General features: G+C 36.7%; 1 protein-coding gene and 1 long non-coding RNA gene across 3 annotated transcripts; both read right to left on the bottom strand.

Annotated features, from left to right (window-relative positions):
* Window positions 1-1,862: 1,862 nt before the first annotated feature.
* Window positions 1,863-13,343, bottom strand: LOC126630747 (regulator of nonsense transcripts UPF2-like). The gene is made up of 18 exons (XM_050300910.1): window positions 13,179-13,343; window positions 12,371-12,461; window positions 11,957-12,044; window positions 10,741-10,943; window positions 9,480-9,824; window positions 9,202-9,306; window positions 8,958-9,085; window positions 7,955-8,131; window positions 7,713-7,794; window positions 7,142-7,420; window positions 6,796-6,993; window positions 6,569-6,670; window positions 5,683-5,934; window positions 5,372-5,590; window positions 4,502-4,672; window positions 3,874-4,059; window positions 3,161-3,613; window positions 1,863-2,935 (listed from the first exon to the last, which is right to left on the bottom strand). The coding sequence occupies exons 2-18, from the start codon at window positions 12,431-12,433 to the stop codon at window positions 2,429-2,431; spliced, it is 3,558 nt and encodes a 1,185-aa protein (XP_050156867.1). The 5' UTR covers window positions 12,434-12,461; window positions 13,179-13,343; the 3' UTR covers window positions 1,863-2,428.
* Window positions 13,344-14,863: 1,520 nt separating this feature from the next.
* On the bottom strand, window positions 14,864-15,821 carry LOC126630753 (uncharacterized). Of its 2 annotated transcripts, none has more exons than XR_007626096.1 (3): window positions 15,710-15,821; window positions 15,381-15,574; window positions 14,864-15,081 (listed from the first exon to the last, which is right to left on the bottom strand). It is a non-coding gene; the product is annotated as an uncharacterized LOC126630753 (long non-coding RNA). The 2 variants fall into 2 exon arrangements; XR_007626097.1 differs by having other exon boundaries at window positions 15,705-15,821.
* Between the last annotated feature and the right edge of the window lie 3,795 nt (window positions 15,822-19,616).

A 19,616-nucleotide genomic window follows, 5' to 3' on the forward strand; every position in this document is an offset into this window, starting at 1 on the left:
CCCCACAACTAATTTTTATTTTTATAAAAAAAATGAAAATCTTTTTCCTTAAAGATTTCCTATATATAATCTACACACATATAGATGTTTTAATCCTTCTAGTACCTTGGTTAAGTGGGTTCTTACGTCTGATGTATCACATTTTGAACTAAAAGGTGAAAGTGGGAACCACATGTTCCATTTGTTGCACGCATAACTTAGCTGTAAAATTTATAATAACGTGCTCCCATAGCTTTGGTAAATTATTGTTTTTGGAAATAAGATTAGGGCACAAGATTTTGGGAACCAAAAATTCCACACAATGGAATAGAATTAGATTCTAGCCTCTTCTTTCTTGAAAAGGAAAAATTTACATCTCCAACTTGCAATGCCTTATCTCCACGGTCTTTAAGCGACACTCAATTCTTTTGTTTGATACAATCGATGTAAGGAAGAAGAAATCTGACTCTTAACTTTCGAATACAAGAAAATATATTTTAGAATATATACAAAGTTATATGTCATTAAATATGTACAAAGTTACAATAATATTATTTATACTGAAGATTTGAGAGAATAAATTAATATCAAACTCGTTATTCACAAGATTCAAACCTATATAGTCTTTCACTTAGAAATGACTCTCATGTTTTACATATTTTGGAAGTTTTCTTCGAATGCATAAATTGTAAGAAAAGTAGTACAACCAACCTCTTGAAAACCCCTCCAAAAAGGCTAATCATAGTTTTTAAATTTAGGTTCAACAATCTATATTAGGAGTCAAATTCCACTTATTAAGAAAAAGAAGTACAAGGTCTGTTTACCCATAATTGGGGCTGAGTTTTCCATTAATTTTTAACATGCTTCCTTACAGGGTTCTTCCCAGGCCAACTTGATGGAAATTACAATTAAAGGGTTGGGGGAATTGCAAAGTAAAGAGTGAAAGCCCAACAAATGAAGCAAAGAATAATTATTAATAATCATAAAAGTATTGGAGTGGACCATTAGCATAATAATGAAGATGCAACTAAAGCTAACGGGACTACTACTACGGCATAATGGTATTCTCTTTACCGATGAAAGTGAGATGCAAGGTTCAACTTACTTAGATGACGAATTTGATATTTATTATTATAACTGATCTTTGGTCTCTGCACAAATCTCCCATCACTTCTTAGATATGCTAATATGCAACTAGTTTTAACTGTGAACTGGAGTGGACCTTAGAACAAAGACAAAGAGTGCAACATATGCAATCAATACTAAATTTGTTAAACCAATATTTGATTATGGAGGTGGAAAGTACACCAAATTGACCTGGTAGAAAGTGATCAGCTAACAACATGAAAATGACAGATGCCTCAAACGCATATCCACACGACTCTTTACGCAACATGTGGGCCACTTTGCTCATATGTTTTTTGGATAGGGCACAGGGCTAAAAATTAGGAGCGGACACGGTTCGGTTTTTATTTCAAAATCAGACCGAATTGCAAACAGACTTGGTTCGGTTTCAGAACCAAATATTCGGAACAATTTGGGGCAGTTTCGGTTGGGCTGGTCAGTTTTGGGATGTACGACGGTGAGTCGTCAAGCGTAGTTTGAAACCTGGATGTAAGGTGGTGAGGGTTGGATCTTTGGAAAATCTGAAGAACAACGAAAACTTGTAAGGGTGGGGGATTTAGACTAAATTTTACGTACTATTTCAATAATTTGATATCGAACTCGTCACTTCAGGTGAAGAGAAAGACAAACTACAGTGATGGTGATAGTAAGACAATAAGACCCCCCACATTAATGACCATTAATGTATCAACGTGGCATGGTACTAAAAGTTTAGAGTAGTTTAGAGTAAAACATCGTCTGAATATAAAAAACAAAAGTAAAAATGATAAGCCTACTAAAAAAGGCCTTGGTAAAATTCCATTTGATCATTTCTGTTTAGGCAGTTCTTAAATCGGTATTGGCACACACAAGGACACAAAAAAGCCCAAGCAGAGTTTGCATCAGATCTTTAATTTACTTCATATTAACATATATACACGCAGGGAGACCCATACTTCAGGTTCTAAACTAAACGTAAAATCGATCTAATTAACGACCGAACAACGTGTGTTTGCGGATCAGCGCCTCAGTATCACGACACCGCCTTTCTTGTGCACTGCTGTCTCGGTTCCTGGTTAGCTATCTCGATTCCCTTCTATTGGTTATTTCTTCACGCCTGCAACTATCTTCTAACAAGACCACAAAACATATGACCTTGTGCGGTGAAGAGGAATGGTCTGAGTCGAGTGTCCCAAAAAGGCATGGCTTCTCCATCAGATAGGAACGTCTGTTGTGATTAATGTTCCATTTATATAAGCACGAGTTTGCAGAGAACGAACCACATCTGCAGAATGAGGGAAATCCCACAGCAGACTTTCTGGCGTTCGTTGCAAAATCACACTTTTTACTTTTTCCTGCTGTAGTAAGCTCCCCCACCGGAATAACTACTGTGATATCTATGACGTGCTCCACCACCTCTACCGCTAGCTCCTTCCCAAGTGCTGCCACGGCCGGCAAGTCTATTACCACCACTCTGCATATGGTTCAGAGTTTGGTTCCCCAACCCATTAAGCTCCTCCTCTTCTCTGTCATTGTATTCCAAAACCAACCTCTTGATGTCTTGTTTCTCTTCAAGCTCTTCTGCTTCTTTCTGTTTCGTACTCTGGATAAGTGAGCAATCCCGAGGGATGTACATCTGCTTTGTTTGTTGCTTGTTACCACGCTTGACAAGAACTTTCACCTGGACCTCCTTGCTTCCTCCAGACTCTTCATCCAACGCCTCATCTCCACTTTCCCCTCCAACCCCTCGTCCATGATGGTCCTTGGTGGACCCCTCAAACACATTCATCGGTATCATCATGTTTAATGTTGGTCGGCCTCTCAGCTCTAGCCTACGTTGCTCCATGCTTTCCTGCATTCAGAAAATTTTTAACGGGTTAAAAACTGCACGCAAATATAACACCATCATAACATCACGTACAAAATCATTTCCAGACCACGGACAATAGGAAAGCAAGATTTTTAGTGACCGTGATTGCATTCAGAATGTGTTCACAACCATATGCGATACAATAATATATGAATCTATTGTGGTCATGCATCAGCAAGAGCATATACTACAATGATATAATCTTACCTGCATAACAGCCTTGAGATCCAGCTCAAACTTTTCTGCTTCTTGAGGGTCCACCTCTGCAACCTTCTGTCTGACATGAACTTCATCGTCCTCATCGGATGCCGGTCCACCACCATCATCATCATCCTCATCACTGTCAGATCCACCATCATGATTCTCTTCACCCAATCCTTCTTCATTATGTCTATCTCGATCAATGGTGCCACTTCCCGAATCACTGTCACTATCTCCAAGGTTTCCATGAACTACACCATTTTCCCCAGTTCCATTTACAATACTCTTTCCATTCGCTGACATTTCGTCGGAGGTGTTCCTCCTTGAAGGCTTTTCAGTGTCAGAGTGCTTCTCAATGGAGACGGTACGATCACGCTCCTCAAGTTCTACAAGAGCTGCATTAACTTCTTCAATGGAAGAGTACCGAGCCATGTTGGGGCGTAGATCGGCAAATAAGTCCTGGACATGGTTTACTACATAAGCTTTCCCATGTAGAATGATAGAGAGTAATATTTATCTCATATGAATTATAGGTAAGATAGATTCTTGGAATAGCATATTTCACATAAAGGTACAGAACAGTACGTAAGAGACGAAAATTAGATAAAGGTCAGATTACTAAAGAGAATCTTATATGATTCTAGCTTTTCATTAGCAAGAAAAACAGAAAAAGCTGTGGGGGTGGGGGTGGGGTACAGAATATGAGGAGCATGACTGACCTGTAAGTCAAATTCCACATCAAGCGGTAGTACACCTTTACTTAGTATATATCTCTGAAAGTTCATCAAGAATCGATCAAGTTTCCTCTTGGAAGAGCCTCGGTCAAAGTAGTGCCCGCAGGTTTCAAGAAGAGTAATAACCATCCTCATGCGGAAACAATCTTCTGGTGGATCCAGTACATCTTGCTGGTAACACAGAAAAAGAAAGTATGGCCAAAGTAAGAAGATCATCGTGTTCATGTATTTAGATAACTTAAATAACTTCTGATTCATAATAATACTAATAAATGATAAAACCATCAATATCTTTATGCCTTCTTATAAAAATAAGAGAGAAGCAAATACGTATTTATAAAAAAATATAAACCCTAGAATCATGAATAAACTCTGGTGACAATTAATTGTGGAATATACATTCTTAGAGATTTCAATTTTAGTCCGCAAAGTTTTCCTTTAAAATAAAAATATTAAGATTGGAGAAATGTCCAATAGTACCATAATATTCTAAAATATGCATTTAACCTAATTTAGTATATAGTTACCAAGATAAGTTTGCCTAGCACTGACTATGGCAACGTTCCTCAAGTACTATATCGTGGTGTACGGAAATGCACGAAAAATTACATACCTCTGGTGTGCCATGGCCAAAGGCAAGAACCAAGTACAGAGTTTCAAAAATAACAGAAGAATCTACATGCTCATAGTTGTATAGCTCTCCTAAAAATCGCATATGAGCAATCCGTCTTTGTTGCATCCCATACTCATTTAATTCTAGGCCAAGCCGTATCTCCTCTAGAACCTGAAAGTGAAGATATAACTTTGAGAAATCTCTGGTGACAAAATCAGAAATGTCTGAACTTGCACACACACATGCACACTTCATATCTCAGAGATGTCAATGTATATTTAATTTTTTTTCTACTGGTTCCCAATACAATATATGTACATATTTTTTAAGTTGAAAACCAATTATGAACTATAAGTCTATAACATGGATGGTATGTGCGCAAACTATTTAGACTGCTAAAAAGTCGCATGTCCCCTCCCTCATCTTTCCTATCCTTTCCCTAGGATGATTATGGTACTAGCATCAAGACTACTGTTTGACTAAAGTATGAGGCAGGCAAATCATGAGAAAGTATATTGAGCCTCAAGGTTACTGAGTCAGTTGCAGCATATAATTTACTACTAGATTGAATTTGTCACAGCGAGCACTAATCAATAAATACAGAAAAAGAACAAATGAGTAAGTTAGAATGTCCTTGACTTTAAATGAATGAACAATTAGTCAATGTTTTTCTTCATTCTAATTAATAGCAAGAGAAGATAGACTTCCTCTTTCCCTAAACCTACCCCACACTTTGTGCATCTGGGAAGTTAGACAAATCTAAAAGAGATACTACCACACAGCAAGGGGGGCCAGTCATATTATGAAAGGATCATATTTAGCATGGAAACTAAAATGCTACAAAAAGATTTTTGGAATGAAAGAGAGCACCTCGTCAACAACAGATACAGCAAATTCATCATGATAGCGGCTCAAACCAGCGGTGAGAGAAGCAATCAAGTGGATCTGACCATACTTCCCTTTGTGAACCTTCAGAAAGCATTTTAAAAGATACGGCTCACATTCACCCCATGGTAATTTACGCAGTTGCCTGAGCACATGCTCTATGGTAGACTTATCAAGATCTGAGAATAGCAACTTTCTTATATACTGCAAAAGAAATAAATGAATGAAAGGTTAATTCAAATGCTGGATATATCAAAATAAATTATGAGGAGTTGAACCAATAAAACGATTTACACCTGATGCAATGGAGGACGGACTTTAGTGACCCGTGCAGATCTCTCAGGTGGTTTGCATAGGTAGTAAGCATTTTCAACAAGGGTGCTGTGCCGAGGGTCTAAATTTTTTACGTTCTTCAATCGCATTAATATTTCCAACATGTTAGCCATCCGCACAGTAGTTTCAGGAGACCGATACAGAAAACGCCCACAAGTCTCAAGAAGATTGCAAGCAACATCAATGTTATGATGACTGAAATCATCCAAACAAGCCTGGCAACAAAAGAACAACTGCTAAGTAAACAGCTCACAAACTAAATGCCACAATGATATAAACTTAAATCTCACTGATACCATAGACTGCTTCAACCCATCTTCTAAATTATGATTTACCACACAGAAGTTGCAGTTAAATAAATAAGTAAATAAAATGAGAGCAAAAAAGGTTGACTGCAAAGACGTGCATTTCATATATTCTCCTGCAATCAAAAGGTACAAAAAAATTTGATACAAATTTACAAAATAGTAAATACACATTGAATCTGTAGCCAAAGCATCTAAAAATATTTTCAGCAACCCCTACAAAGACCTATTAAAAGAAAGGAAAAGGTAAGAAGAACCTTTCTCCAAGCATAAGTGCAGCTCAGAGTGAGACATATTACGGCCGATAATAAACACAATGTACTGAGAAGATTATCAATTGGGCAAATGCTAGATAAACCATATTTTGAAAACTACAAATAAACTCTCTAATAGAGGCAAGGCCCACTAATACAAGTAGATCCCAACTCTATTAGAGAGGTGGTTCACATGTGGTTTACAAAATGTGGTCTCCCTAGCATTTTCCTTATCAATAATGCACAACTTTACCAGAACCTATACATCAATTCTGTTATGTGCATATTACCTTCAAACAACTAAAGACAAGACCAGCTGGTGCAATCTTAAACTTGCAGAGTTCTCCAATAAATCTAATGTTCCTAATCTTCGTTTCAATGTTCATTTGGTCCTGCACAAAATTAAAATTTAATATGAAAATCATGAACTTCTCAAATGAAAGCGACACAAGTGAACTTTGTTGTAGAAGAACCAGCCACTCCTATTCAACAAAATACATCACATGTAAAACCCGACCTTTTTATTAATTAAGAAGTTGAACTCTTCTTCCAACATCGCTAGGAGCATGGATGAGACGTCCTTCATACAAGTCGAGAGTGTGGCAATCAAACGCGAGTAGTAAGCTAGTAGCTCCAATGATGTTCTAGGGACATTAAATAATGCCCTCACAAGCTTTTTCCGATTTGCTTTTGAATTTAAATAACAAAACTCCACCTGAAAATATATAATAACATCTTCAATGTGAATCATATGGTTAGATAGCCAAATGTGTGTGTGTGTAAGAGAGAGAGAGAGAGAGAGAGAGAGAGAGGAGTGGGAGTGGGAAATAACAGTAGTAAAGCTCAGACAGAGGTATAATTACAGTCAACTGATCAATAAGATCACGGCTCACGCAACCAGGAAGCCTCTGCAGTAAAGCATCCAAATTTGTCCCTTCAATACTTTTGAGCTTCTCTTTGTCGTTCTCTCCTTTTCTGTCAACTTTCTCTTTGTCTGGATCTTTGATCTTGTCTTTATCTTTTTCTTCCTTGTCCTTTCCTTTCTCTGTGCTTTTGGCCTCTTGTAAAGCACCAACATCTGCAGAAGCCTCTCCAGTATCTTCTGTAATTCGTTGAGTTTGGTCTGATTCAAGTGCGGGTTCCTTAACAACGAAGATAAAAAATGTTCATCTGAGTATATAAATACAAGTATAAACTTTTGCCAGAGAAAACACGAATCTTATTCTTTCAAAGAAGGCAAAGTACCCATCATATATACTGTCCACAGATTAAGCCACACAATGCTACGATACTCAAGTGAAAACAGGAGATAAATGAGGAGAACGATCACAGTAAAATAGATCTAGCTCTGAAGGACCAAGATTAGTGAATATGGAACAAATTTGATTACAAATAGCAATAGTTGGTGATAAATGATGAGATTTTATTCCTTACAGTTGGTTGTTCCTGGGTCTTTGCAGATTGATCACTGCTTTTAGACTCTGCTTCTCCTAATAATACTGCCGGAACAAATGCTCTAGAAATAACATAAACATACATTTCAGGTCAACCTCTGTGGTATAAGAAGCACCATCTAACTAAGAGACTTATAATGACCGACACAAATGAAATACATAAAAGACATTCTTTTGCCCATTTGACAAGTAACTGAAAAAAATCATTCGACTTAAACAAACCTAAGATCTGGTAAGCATTCATAGAAAGCCCTTGTATCTTCATCATCCCATATGGCTTCGAGTGCCGAAGAATCCTTTCCAGCAACAGGAGATGAAGCATCCTCCCCACTAGTAACCCTTGTTGTGTGACCATCCTCTGGCATTACTGGGGGCTGCATATCAAGTGCTTCTGCTAAGCTGTGGTAAAATAGTTTCTAACGTAAGTTATCTGGAAACTAATAGAGAAGAATAATCAATCAAGAATTTTAGTAATTAGTGGCTAGTGTGACTTCAAATTAAAGAAAGCTGGAGCATCTGGAAGTACAGTACAGATGTTGAAATCAGATGCTTTCATTTGCAGCTATGGGTATAGTCATGCTGCTGTTAAATTTCCTAGATATTCTCTCTAGTAATAGTTTGCTCCTACTACTTTCTCTGTTTTTTTTTCCTTTTGTTAGGCGTAGGGGATTATCAAGTACAATTATTATGCACCTAGCTAATGCATACTTTAGAGTGGTTTAACAAAGTTAGTTACTTTCCAGTAAGTGAAAGTGAAGTTACATCATCTCCCTCATACTTGCAATCTCCAGCTAGAATCTTCTGCCCATGCTAACATTTCATGTCTTAGACCATTATCTACAATTCCAGAGGGACTATAAAATTCCCATGTCAGAACCACAAGACTAGTATGCCAAACTAGTTAATTAATAATTCGGTTACATCTGGTTTATTTCATCCTATGTTATTGTATTATTTACGTTGGAGAACTATGCAGGTTTTTGCTAAATGACAATCCTATGAAAATTGGGATAACAACAATCATTACATGTTCAATAGCGTAGTTTGAGCAATTAAGCTATGCAAGGTTTAAAAGAAGGATCCTGGATCCAATGTAACATAGACGACTAGAAAGTGGAAGGAGACTTAAATCACAACATTGCCAGACCCAACAGACCTGGTCATGGGCATGATAACAGATATGAGATATCACAAATAATTGCAGTGAAATAGTAAAGCAACTTACGATGAGACATTGCGGTACAAATGTTCATAAGATTTCCGCAGCTTCTCGTATGATGAGACACTTTCATCACTGAGCTCTCCTTTAGCATTAAGGATTTTAGCATTTTCATGCTCCATTTGGCGAAGTGACTTAAAGTATCAAGAAAATTCATTATTTATAAGTTGCAACCAGTATTCCACTATGAGAGAGAGAGAGAGAGAGAGAGAGAGAGAGAGCTATCTTAGGTCAGGAAGGAAACTCTTACAGTATGCTCGGATTGCAGCAGTTCTGCAGCAGCAGCATAATATGTTTGAAATGCCTTCCTGAAGAATTTCTTTTGATCTGTCGTGATATTAAGGCCCTTAAAAAACTGTTGCAAAAATTCAGGATAAATATAAGTGACTCGTAATTACAGTCAGTCACGCCTTCTGCCTGTATGATACTATAAAATAACTTCAATGGAATGCCAAATAAGGCAAATAGAACAATATTGAAATATATGGAATGTACTAAATAATGAACAAAGCCAAAGAGAATTCGTACCTCTTCATGAATTTCTGGCCCAGCGAGTGGAAGGCCAAGAAACATTCTTCCCTGACGAGCAAAACTAGCAAGAAGAGTCAAATTTGTCTGAGTAGTATCCCGATCCTTTAAGTGTTCTCCACTGGCAAGATCCTTTATGATATTCACGAAAATACCACCATCTTCTATAACTCCAACAAAGAAAAGTTCCAAAAGGAGTTTCAAAGTGCTTCGCTTCTTCATGGCCCTCAGGTTCTTGTCTGCTTCTAAGTCATCCCCAGACTTCCCTGGAAAGAAGACTTTCAAAAGACCTTGAAGCAGAGTTGGGGAGAAGTCTTTGTACCTTTGATGGAGAAGAGAGCAGATCTTCGAATAATAGAGGAGTGTCAGAAGTATTGCATTCAAAAATGTATTTTATGCTCTACAAAATGAACAGGTAAAGCTTGCAGGTGTGCATGCCCGCTCAGACATACTGCCCATTTAAAAGTAACTTCATTTTTTCTCTATGAGAATTCAATTACTGCCAAACCTATCATCCTTACATACTAGCTGAAAAGTGTTACCAACTTACTTCCCCAGTAAAGACCTGCGTGATACACTCTACTAGTTTTCTTTTTTGGGCGAAAAAAATCCAAATAGTTAACAACAGCAATATTCAGAATTTTTTTCCAAAATTAAAACAGGAAAAACATTAAATACCCAAAGACATCTAACTGGATGCATGTGAACAACGGAATGAGAAGCAAGAACCTTGAAACCAATACAAATAATGGCATGGTGAGGCAACTTATCATCTATCCAAAGACCCAAAAACTAGACAAAACAACATCAGATAGCTCGGTGTCCATTTCAGCAGAAATAGTACCAAGCATTTCGCTATTATACACCTTGTCAATCAGCAAGTGCTGTCGTCTATTCTTAAATAAGATAAGAAAATAGAGATCAGCATTTTGGAACCTGCGAGTACAACACTACATGACTGGAAGTTCGTGTAATTCTAGAAATGTTAGGATCTGAAGATAATCATATTGTTTCTTAAATTTTTAAGCAAACTCACTGTGCAAAAGCATTAGCCAAATATTTTCTAATTCATTCACCGGAGGAAATCCAGACTAATATGTTGAAAGTAAAATCATGGATAGATGACCCAAAGAACTTGATTAAGTAAAACTTCAAAAGAAATATAAAAAGAGTAAAAGGAAAATATATATATATATATATATATATATATATATATATATATAAATGCTTCTGAAATATCAATTAAAATCATAAAAGCAACCTGGACTGCTGCTTGTATGTCTGACGATCTAAGCTTGGCATCACAAATAGCAGTAACAGCTTCACTGACAAATTTGCTCAGGTTGACAACTCTCAAGTCATCCATCAACCCTTCCCGCTGCTCTTCATTTATCTGCTTCAGTTTTTTAATAACCGCTGTGTTGCGCTTAATGCTAGAATCCAGTGTCCTAAGGAATCCTGTGTCTGGAAGTCAAAATAAATTTTGTTATTCTCCAGTATCATGTAGCAATCATACATGTCAACTTTGCTATCAATATTGTGTTTTTGGTTAGCCAGGTGATTATATTGAAAAAGCGTAAAACAAACATGTCAACAAGAAAATCTGTAAAAAGAAAGACATGAAACCCTGAAGTATAAAATATCTTCGCAATGAACTTATCTAATTATAAAAATTTCTATAGTAAATTTTTTTTATTAAGATGTAAAACAGGAGTCATAACAGAGCAATACATCACAATTAAATCCAAATATAACAGTCAAAAGCAAACCTACCCAAAACAGGCAGGGGCAAAAAAAAAAAAAAAACACACCTTTAAAGGGCGAAATGATCCTCAATCCCCTTCAGTTTAATGTTCATTAGCCTTTTTAACAAAAAACACTAAAGGTCGTACCCAGTGCACAAGGCTCCCGCTTTACGCAGGGTCTGGGAGAGGTGAATGTCAGCTAGCCTTACCCCCCTTTATGGAGAGGCTGCTCCCAAGTCTCGAACCCGAGACCTACCGCTCATGGGCGAAGGCACTTGCCATCGCACCAAATACGACCTCTTAAATGAAGCAAGAAGCTTCCCCAAAATGCCAAAATGTAACATGGAAGCGTCAACAAAGTGTCAGGAATTATAAGGTAGATGAAAGTGTATCAGCATTATAATATTACACCAACACACTAGTTTTGAGAAATTACAAGTAAATTATAGATTATTAGACATCTAATGTGGTATGACTTCATACTGAACTAAGCAGCACTCATGTGGAGGACCTCAAGTATTTGAAAAAAAAAAGAATAGGATTAAATCTTTTTAGTATAATTAGTAGCAGCATAGAACAACCTTACAAAAAATGCCAGCCATCATCCCTTTGTTTGCAATTTATGTCATTAGGAATGGCAACTTTGCAAGATTACATGAGTCTTCTTCCCTCATACATTTTCACTCATTATAAGAACTTAATAATTATTTCATCATTCACTTGTAGTCTTACCAGGCCGCTCGGGGTTCAGATTGCTTTGACGAAGAGCCATCTTTCCCTCAATAGACTTCTTGATTTCCTCAAGCCGAGCAGCAGCTTCCTGCAAAAAAGAATCAATAACTACCTTACCAAAATCACTTCTGAAAGACATTCCAATTTACAACACAAGTAACACAACTATTAATTTAATTTTCAAATTTTCCTCTACAATATTATTGTAAAAATTGTCCATCCTTAGCTCAATGAGGAATAAATATAACAAATTAAATATAGTGGTTTCAAAGCTTATATACAAAGCTTGTGACTAAATTAGTTCCCAAAAAGTTCCATCTTACTACATGTTCCAAGACTCAGGAATAAAGAAAGAATATTAAAAAGGGGCAATGAAACTAACGATCTCTAAAAGTGACAGATGCAGCGACTTACCTCATCATCTTGCTTCCCATGAGGTTCATTGCCAGCACGGCATTCCTCCTCATGGTGATCCATCTCCGTACTTGTCTCGACTCACAGAAACCTATATAACAAGAGTTACAAGGCATTTCAGGCTTAAATTAACACCCAATCCACACAAACAAAAGACGATGTAAAACTGAAAAACACAAACCTCGAAAAAACTAACATAATCAAACAAAGCCACATCACAGAATTGATATATTAAACTTCCAAGCATACTAACCCCATGCGTGCAAAACTTTCATATCAACAACGTAACTTCTTTTCTAATTATGCGACTTGCAATTACACAATTTAGACTGGTGAATGCACCCACAACCTCCCTTTCCCTTAAAACCCGAAAACGAAACGAAACGAAACTAATGGGGTGTTTACCCTGACGGTCCTCTTAGAAACTTAGTAACAAGATACCACTATTGACAAAAAAAAAAGTCCAATTGGCATGCAAAAGAAGAAGAAACTACAAACACCCAAAAAAATCATCAAATAATAACTTACTATTTGATTTAGGGCAAAGCATTATCATCTAATATAAGCTCCAATTAAATTCAAATAAACTTTTAGCTTTGATTCCAAAAATTCTAACCCAAATGATCACGAACCCTATCAAAGTAACACGAATTTGATTCACAGGCGAAGATTACTGAAGTCTACGACGTCGTTTACGGCGACTGCATTCCCTACCGAGATCTCACTTGCGAAAAAACCACCATATGCATACACACGTATATCTCTGTGTGTGCGTGGGCGAGGGAGAGAGAGAGAGGAATAGGGTTACCTGATCGAGATTACGCCCGACGTGATGAAGATTGCAGAGAAAGAAAGGAATTACAGTGAGTTCAGAGGGGAGGGGAGAGAGAGAGAGAGAGGGCCGAGCCCAATGGCTAGAGAGCAATGGAGCTGTGAGTTGCGACGAAACGAGACGATGATCCAATTGGAAATAACCGACTGGTAAAGGTGGGTTTCTAGGGTCGGACTCGGAGCACGGATTTTGGCCGTTTTAGACCCGCTTGAAAAAAATGGGTTGTGGACCTTGCGGTTAGACAGGCAGCCCACTTAAATAACCCATCTAAGGTGCTATTCTTTGCGCCATTGGTATCTCTTCCTTTTCAGTCCAATAACCTATTAGGGTAAAAGCAAGAGTTAAGGGCCCGTTTGTTATTCATTTGGTTTTTTGTTTTTTGTTTTTCGTTTTTATTGAATAACAGAGCAATTATGATCCTAGACATGTTGAAAAAATGTATAAGGAAAATGAATACATGATAATGAAAGAAGTTGAGATTCCATCATAAAATGAATTGACAATATGAACAGTTCAATTTACTTATAAGCTCGTGCGAGATTCATCCTCTCATCAATGTGGGTTTCATTCTTAACAGGTCTCTCATACTCAACGTATTTTCATGCCTAGCACATGGACAACATAAATGGAATGACATGAAGAACGTGTGGCTAATGGGTTTCACACGTAGAACAACCTGACTATGATACCATAAAGAAAGTTGAGGTTTCACTTTTTTTTTTAACAAATGATATTATTACATTAAGGAAAAGGGGGATGGGGGATGGGCTTAACCTCATAATGAGCTAGCAATAATGTGGTTCAACTTCGCATTTGGCGAGAATCGAACCTAAGATCTTTTCACTTACAAGTGAAGAAGAATACTACTAGACCATAGGACTAAATAGTCATATAAGGTTTCACCATTAAACCGATTGTAAATATAAGGAGTAAATCAACTTACTTATAAGACCACACAAGGTCCATCCTCCCATTAATATGAGATTCATTCTCAATACGCCCCCCTCATGTATGGCGAATTTTCATGCCAAACACGTAAATAACACAATTCGGTAACATGGAGCACAGATGGTCATTGAGCTTCACATGTGGGACAACCTTATTGTTAAGCTGAAGTAGGTTGAGATCCACCATAAAATCAATTGGCAATATGAAGAGTAACCCAATTTACTTATAAACCCATATAAAATTCCTCCTCCATCAGTTTGTGATTCATTCTCAACAACTTAAAACTAAAAACAAAAAACTATTTCAAGTTATTTTAACTTTTAAGATTTTCACTACAACAAAAATAAGCACTGCACACAATAAATTATCAGTGTCTTTTGAGGCCAAAAAGCACCAACAATTGTGCCTATAGATCAATAGCAACAATGCAGCAACTATCTTTATGTTTGTGCCCTCTATGGGCGTTACCTTTGCTAAAAGGGCACAATACTGAATTTTGTGTTCATGATGTCAGCACAAATAAATGGTGTTTTGTGCCTCCGTTCTGACAAAGTTGTCAGACAACCTTTTTCAGGCATGTTAGCACTTATAATGTAATTGTGCATGCATGCATTAAATATTTTTTTTAAAATTACAATTTGAAAAATTGAAACTAAAATTGAGGTTTTTTTAATTATTTTTAATTTTCATAAAATGTACAAAGCCTACAATACATTCTCAATCTCACAAACATAGTGTAATGTTACATATTTCATCTCTAATGTAAAAAGTACTTGAAAGCAGACATTTTTGGACAGATGCATCTTCCCCAGCAAGCCTTTCACCTCATCGAATCTCTGCTGCTCCATAAATGAATTAATGAAGATGATCATCAGGAGAAGATCTTCCATTTCTGTTTAAGTATTCCTTCAAATAGTTTTTCCCTATCCTCCTACACAACAACATTAGTAAACTCAATAATTCAATGATTATAGTAATGTAAAACAAGATAATCTTAATACATAAGAATAGAACCCATCTTTACTATTTCACAAACAAATTAATCAGACGGTCTATGTGGAATCCGGACCTTTTTTTGCCAAGGTTACGAAATGAAACCCAAATTCAAAGGTTATGAATCAATACCTATTAGTCGAATTCGAAACATAAGCAGATCAATGTCAAATATCAACCATTCGTAACACACAATATATCAAAATGAAGTTGGGACTAAGAGGAGTTCGATTTTACCTAAATCGAGGCCAAAGGATGGCCGGAGATGGCTGGAAAATGGCTTGAAAGTCACGGCCAATTTGGGTCTCTACGAATCCATGACAAATTCGACCAACAAAGCTCGAATCTGGTCCCTAGGACTGTGAAGAGTTCGTTTATGGTATCAATATCATCGTCTTCAACGAGATTTGGGCGGGAAAAGCTCGGAAAACCTGCAACTCACCAGAATAGTGGAGATCGTTAGTTCTTCGTTCAATCTCGCAAATGTGGTGGAAATTTTCTCATGCAAAGCCAGAAATCGACTTAGAACATCCAAGGAATTAACCGAAGGTAGTTACAGACCTTACCTTGGTCGGGAAGGCGATGAACTCGTCGGAATTCTCTCAGGTTTGAGACGTGTGGTTCTCCGATTTGAGGTTTGAGTCAAGGGTTTGGGCACTAGTCCCGTGTTTGGAGACGAGTGTGTTTAAAGTCGTCAGAGAAGGTGGTGGTTAATAGTTGTGTGGCTCGGGGAAAAGAGACTAGAGAGAGATAAGGATGAGGGGAAAAAATAAGAGACAAGTGAGGGAGTTCGATTGAGGAAGAGAACAGAGGTGTGGGCCTCAGTGGCACACACTCCAATTCTACATAAAGAAGATAATTTCAAACAAATGAAAAGGGAGAGGGGTTGGACCGACTGGTAAAAAATAGGCGGTTTTAAAAAAAATTGTGAGTGCGGGTGGGGCTGGTTTCATGAGAAAGTAATAAAAAATAAATAAATGTGTCCTTTACAAATAGTAGAGGAGTGAAAACATATTATACTAGAATACAGGCACAAATCCATAATTGTGCCAATATATTATTTTGCTATAGAGTGATTTATTATTTATTAATATTTACTGGACACAATTTCTAACATCGGTGTCATACAAAGGATTTTATAATTATTAAAAGGGTTTTTATCACAAATGATCCCTAAAATTGACCCACCCAATCAAGATGATCCCTGAAATTGAAAATCCATTAATGTAGTCCCTGAAATTTGGTGTCGCAAACCAATGTAGTTCTCCAGTCATACCTCCGTTATTGCTAGCCTATTTTGAGACTAGAACATTGCATAGCATTAAGCAGCTTCATACCATTATTTACCACAATTTTATAATCTAACTTTTTGTGTGTGCTAAATGTAAAGACAAAAAAAGCTGACAAACAAATTTTTATTGGTTTGTTGACTTTTATTCGAATAAATTTCAACTCCGTAATTTTTTCAAGAATTGATCCAATTGGTAAAGCCCTGTAATTTGACATCATAAAGTATCGAATAGGAAAATACATTTAGAAAACATCCACTTGATCCAAATAATGGATGTGCCAGGTGATGGTGATGAAACGTGTGTGTGTGTGGGGCACCTTGATCAATAAAAACTAAAACTAAAATATGATTGGTGTCTAGACTGGTGAAGGAAGACACGATCATTGTGCCTATAAAATCAAATGATTTAAATATATTAAATTAGAGGGCACGAAAATGTTTTTTGTGTTTTTGTAAATTAATAAAAAATTAGTATTACAAATATCCATAAATAGTGACACAAACTTTTGTGTTCAAATTTTAATAGGCACAAATACATTTTTGTTTAGACACTAACTAATGTGCCTTTTTGTTTAGAAAGCACATTTGTGATAGTTTGGTGTTCATTGACATCTAAGAGCACCAATATATATTTGTGCTCAATGAAAATGCAAAGGGCACATATCAATTGTGTTCTTAGCCCATTTTTGTTGTAGTGTTTGTTTGCATTCATTCTTCTTTATTTTCTTCTCTTTCTTTCAACAACTCTTCTTTGTCCCACCTCCCTTCTCCAATCTACTTTTCCCACATCTCAAACAAAAGGTATAAACAAAAAAAAAACAAATGATTACTGAACAGGCCTAAAATTATTATTTAACTGTTAAAAAGTTTAATCTCATAATTATTAATCTCATTATCATATATACTATCTATTAGCAAACCAGCTTTATCAATCAAAAGATATTGAAAAGACGATTTGACCATTATTCACAATTTAATAAAGGGGTGTGCTATCCACACACCCTTTTTTACTTCTCACACACCCTTGTTAATTTTTGTCCGCTGATCTTCTTCAATTCATCCGATCCGACAGCTGAAAACCAAAAAGGTGTGGGAGAAGTAAAAAGGGGTGTGTGGATATCACACCCCTTAATAAAAATATCATAAAAGATAAATCACGAGCATTAAGGTAATTTTACAAAAAATTAGTGTACTGCTTTTTTTCCGTCCCTCAAGCACATGTCATTAAAATATCTCACCCGCCTATATCTCTATCGACAAACCCCCTACCGAAAGAAAAAAAAAAAAGCAAAAAAAACTGCTCTTACACACAAAGTGTGTGGTTTTAGGCTAGTATTATTTTAACACATGATACCATCCTACTCGGGAGGTGAGATTTGCTATACTTATATACACAATTAAACCAATTAGTTAAGACAGTGTGGTCACTCATTAACGAAAAGAGAGGATTACAAATCAAATTTGGGATCTAGATACTGGATAGCCTCAAAACAAAGTTGGTTTCATCACTAAAACTAGTGAACATAGAAATAAATAAATCCAACCAATTTCGAACTGGGATCGATTCTTCTAATTAACCAACTCCAGGCGTTGACTAGAGGGCAGCCCACCGTTTTTAGGAATTACGTCCTCCAGCAGAAAAATAACCCTAAATTACCAATCTACTTCCATTTCTACCGTCCATTTAAGCCAGTTGACCGTTACTATGACCTAACCATACCCTATATAAATAACCACCCAATTTTAAGTCACATTAACATCCTTTCGAAAATTAACAACAATTTCTCCAACTAGCTTCCAATGGAGGCCTTGATGATCAAGAACATGTCTACCAAGTTCCTGGCATTGCTGCTAGCAATTCTCGTCGTATGTTCACCAACGTTGACGCAGGCACGACATAAACATTTGCATGTCACCAAGCATGACAAGGTTTTCGTTGTCAAATCGCCGCCTAAATACGAAGCGAGAATTACTGCTAATTTTAAAGTTGGGGAGCCACCCTACAGGGCCAAGGAAAATGGTGATGAGGTCTTAGTACCTGCAATCCAAGTCGTAGGCATGTACCGGATTAGAGAATGATCCAACCCTAAATTATTTTAGTATGAGAGCTGTAATAAATTTATGATGAGTTTAAGAATATACTACAATTATCATAATAAAGTTGACAGAATTGTTTTATTGTTTCAAGACATTGATATGTTTTTTAGTATGGCTGGAACACAAGATATAATGCTACATGTTATTACACAAATGGAGGAACACTTGAAAAAAAAAATTTCTCCAATTGTATAAATATATGGCGTACTCCCCTCTTCTAATGTTTCGAACATACTAAAAATTCACTCTTAGACTCCTAGAAATGGTCAACTTTGCCCAACTTTTGTTGCATTGTTTCTAGTGGTGAGACAATATGCGCATGACAATTAATAGAAATGAACAAATAAAGCACTTTAATACCTTAAGCAAACTTCCAAACCGCCCATATTTTAGATAAGGCAAGTTTTCGTCGAGAAACCCTTCATAGTTAAATGTTGACCTTAAAAGTTTCAATGGAAGTTAAAACTTTTTTATATTTAGGTCTGGTTTGTCATTGAGGTGATTAAAAAAAAATTAGGATGAAAAAAAGCTGAAGTAAAATTTGTATTTGGTAACTCTGTTTATTTTCAAAGTCACTGTCATTTTACGTTGAAAAGTGGCAAAATGCTGCTTCTCAAAACCAGGTTTTTTTCTTCTTTCAAGAGGCGGTGAACAGTATAATTTAATGAAACTTTCACATTCTCAAAAATACCCTCCTCCGTTTCTCCTTCTTGCTGGGTTGAAAATCGAATCTTCATAGTTGATATTCTTATTTCGCCGGATATGTAGAGGAGGGAGGGGCGATGAGATCCAAGAGGTGGGTTTGTTTTGGTATTTGGGGACTGAGAAATCTGAGAGATGGGGGAAATGGGCAGAAGGGAAAGGACTGATTTTGTCCTGATTCTTGCCTTCTGTGGTGTGGTGTGGGCATCTAGGTTTTCCTCACTTGCACATCATCCATCAGCGATAACTGGCTTCAAGTTACATGGTTCGAGATGATTTTGTGCCAGAATGGGTTTAAAGCTGGAGTTGTTGAAGAATGGGTTGTTGTTGGTGAACACCAGATCTAAAACCCATTCGGTGCTACATCTGAAATTAAAACGACA

Source organism: Malus sylvestris, chromosome 7, assembly GCF_916048215.2.
Source record: "Malus sylvestris chromosome 7, drMalSylv7.2, whole genome shotgun sequence".
Lineage (NCBI taxonomy): Eukaryota > Viridiplantae > Streptophyta > Magnoliopsida > Rosales > Rosaceae > Malus > Malus sylvestris.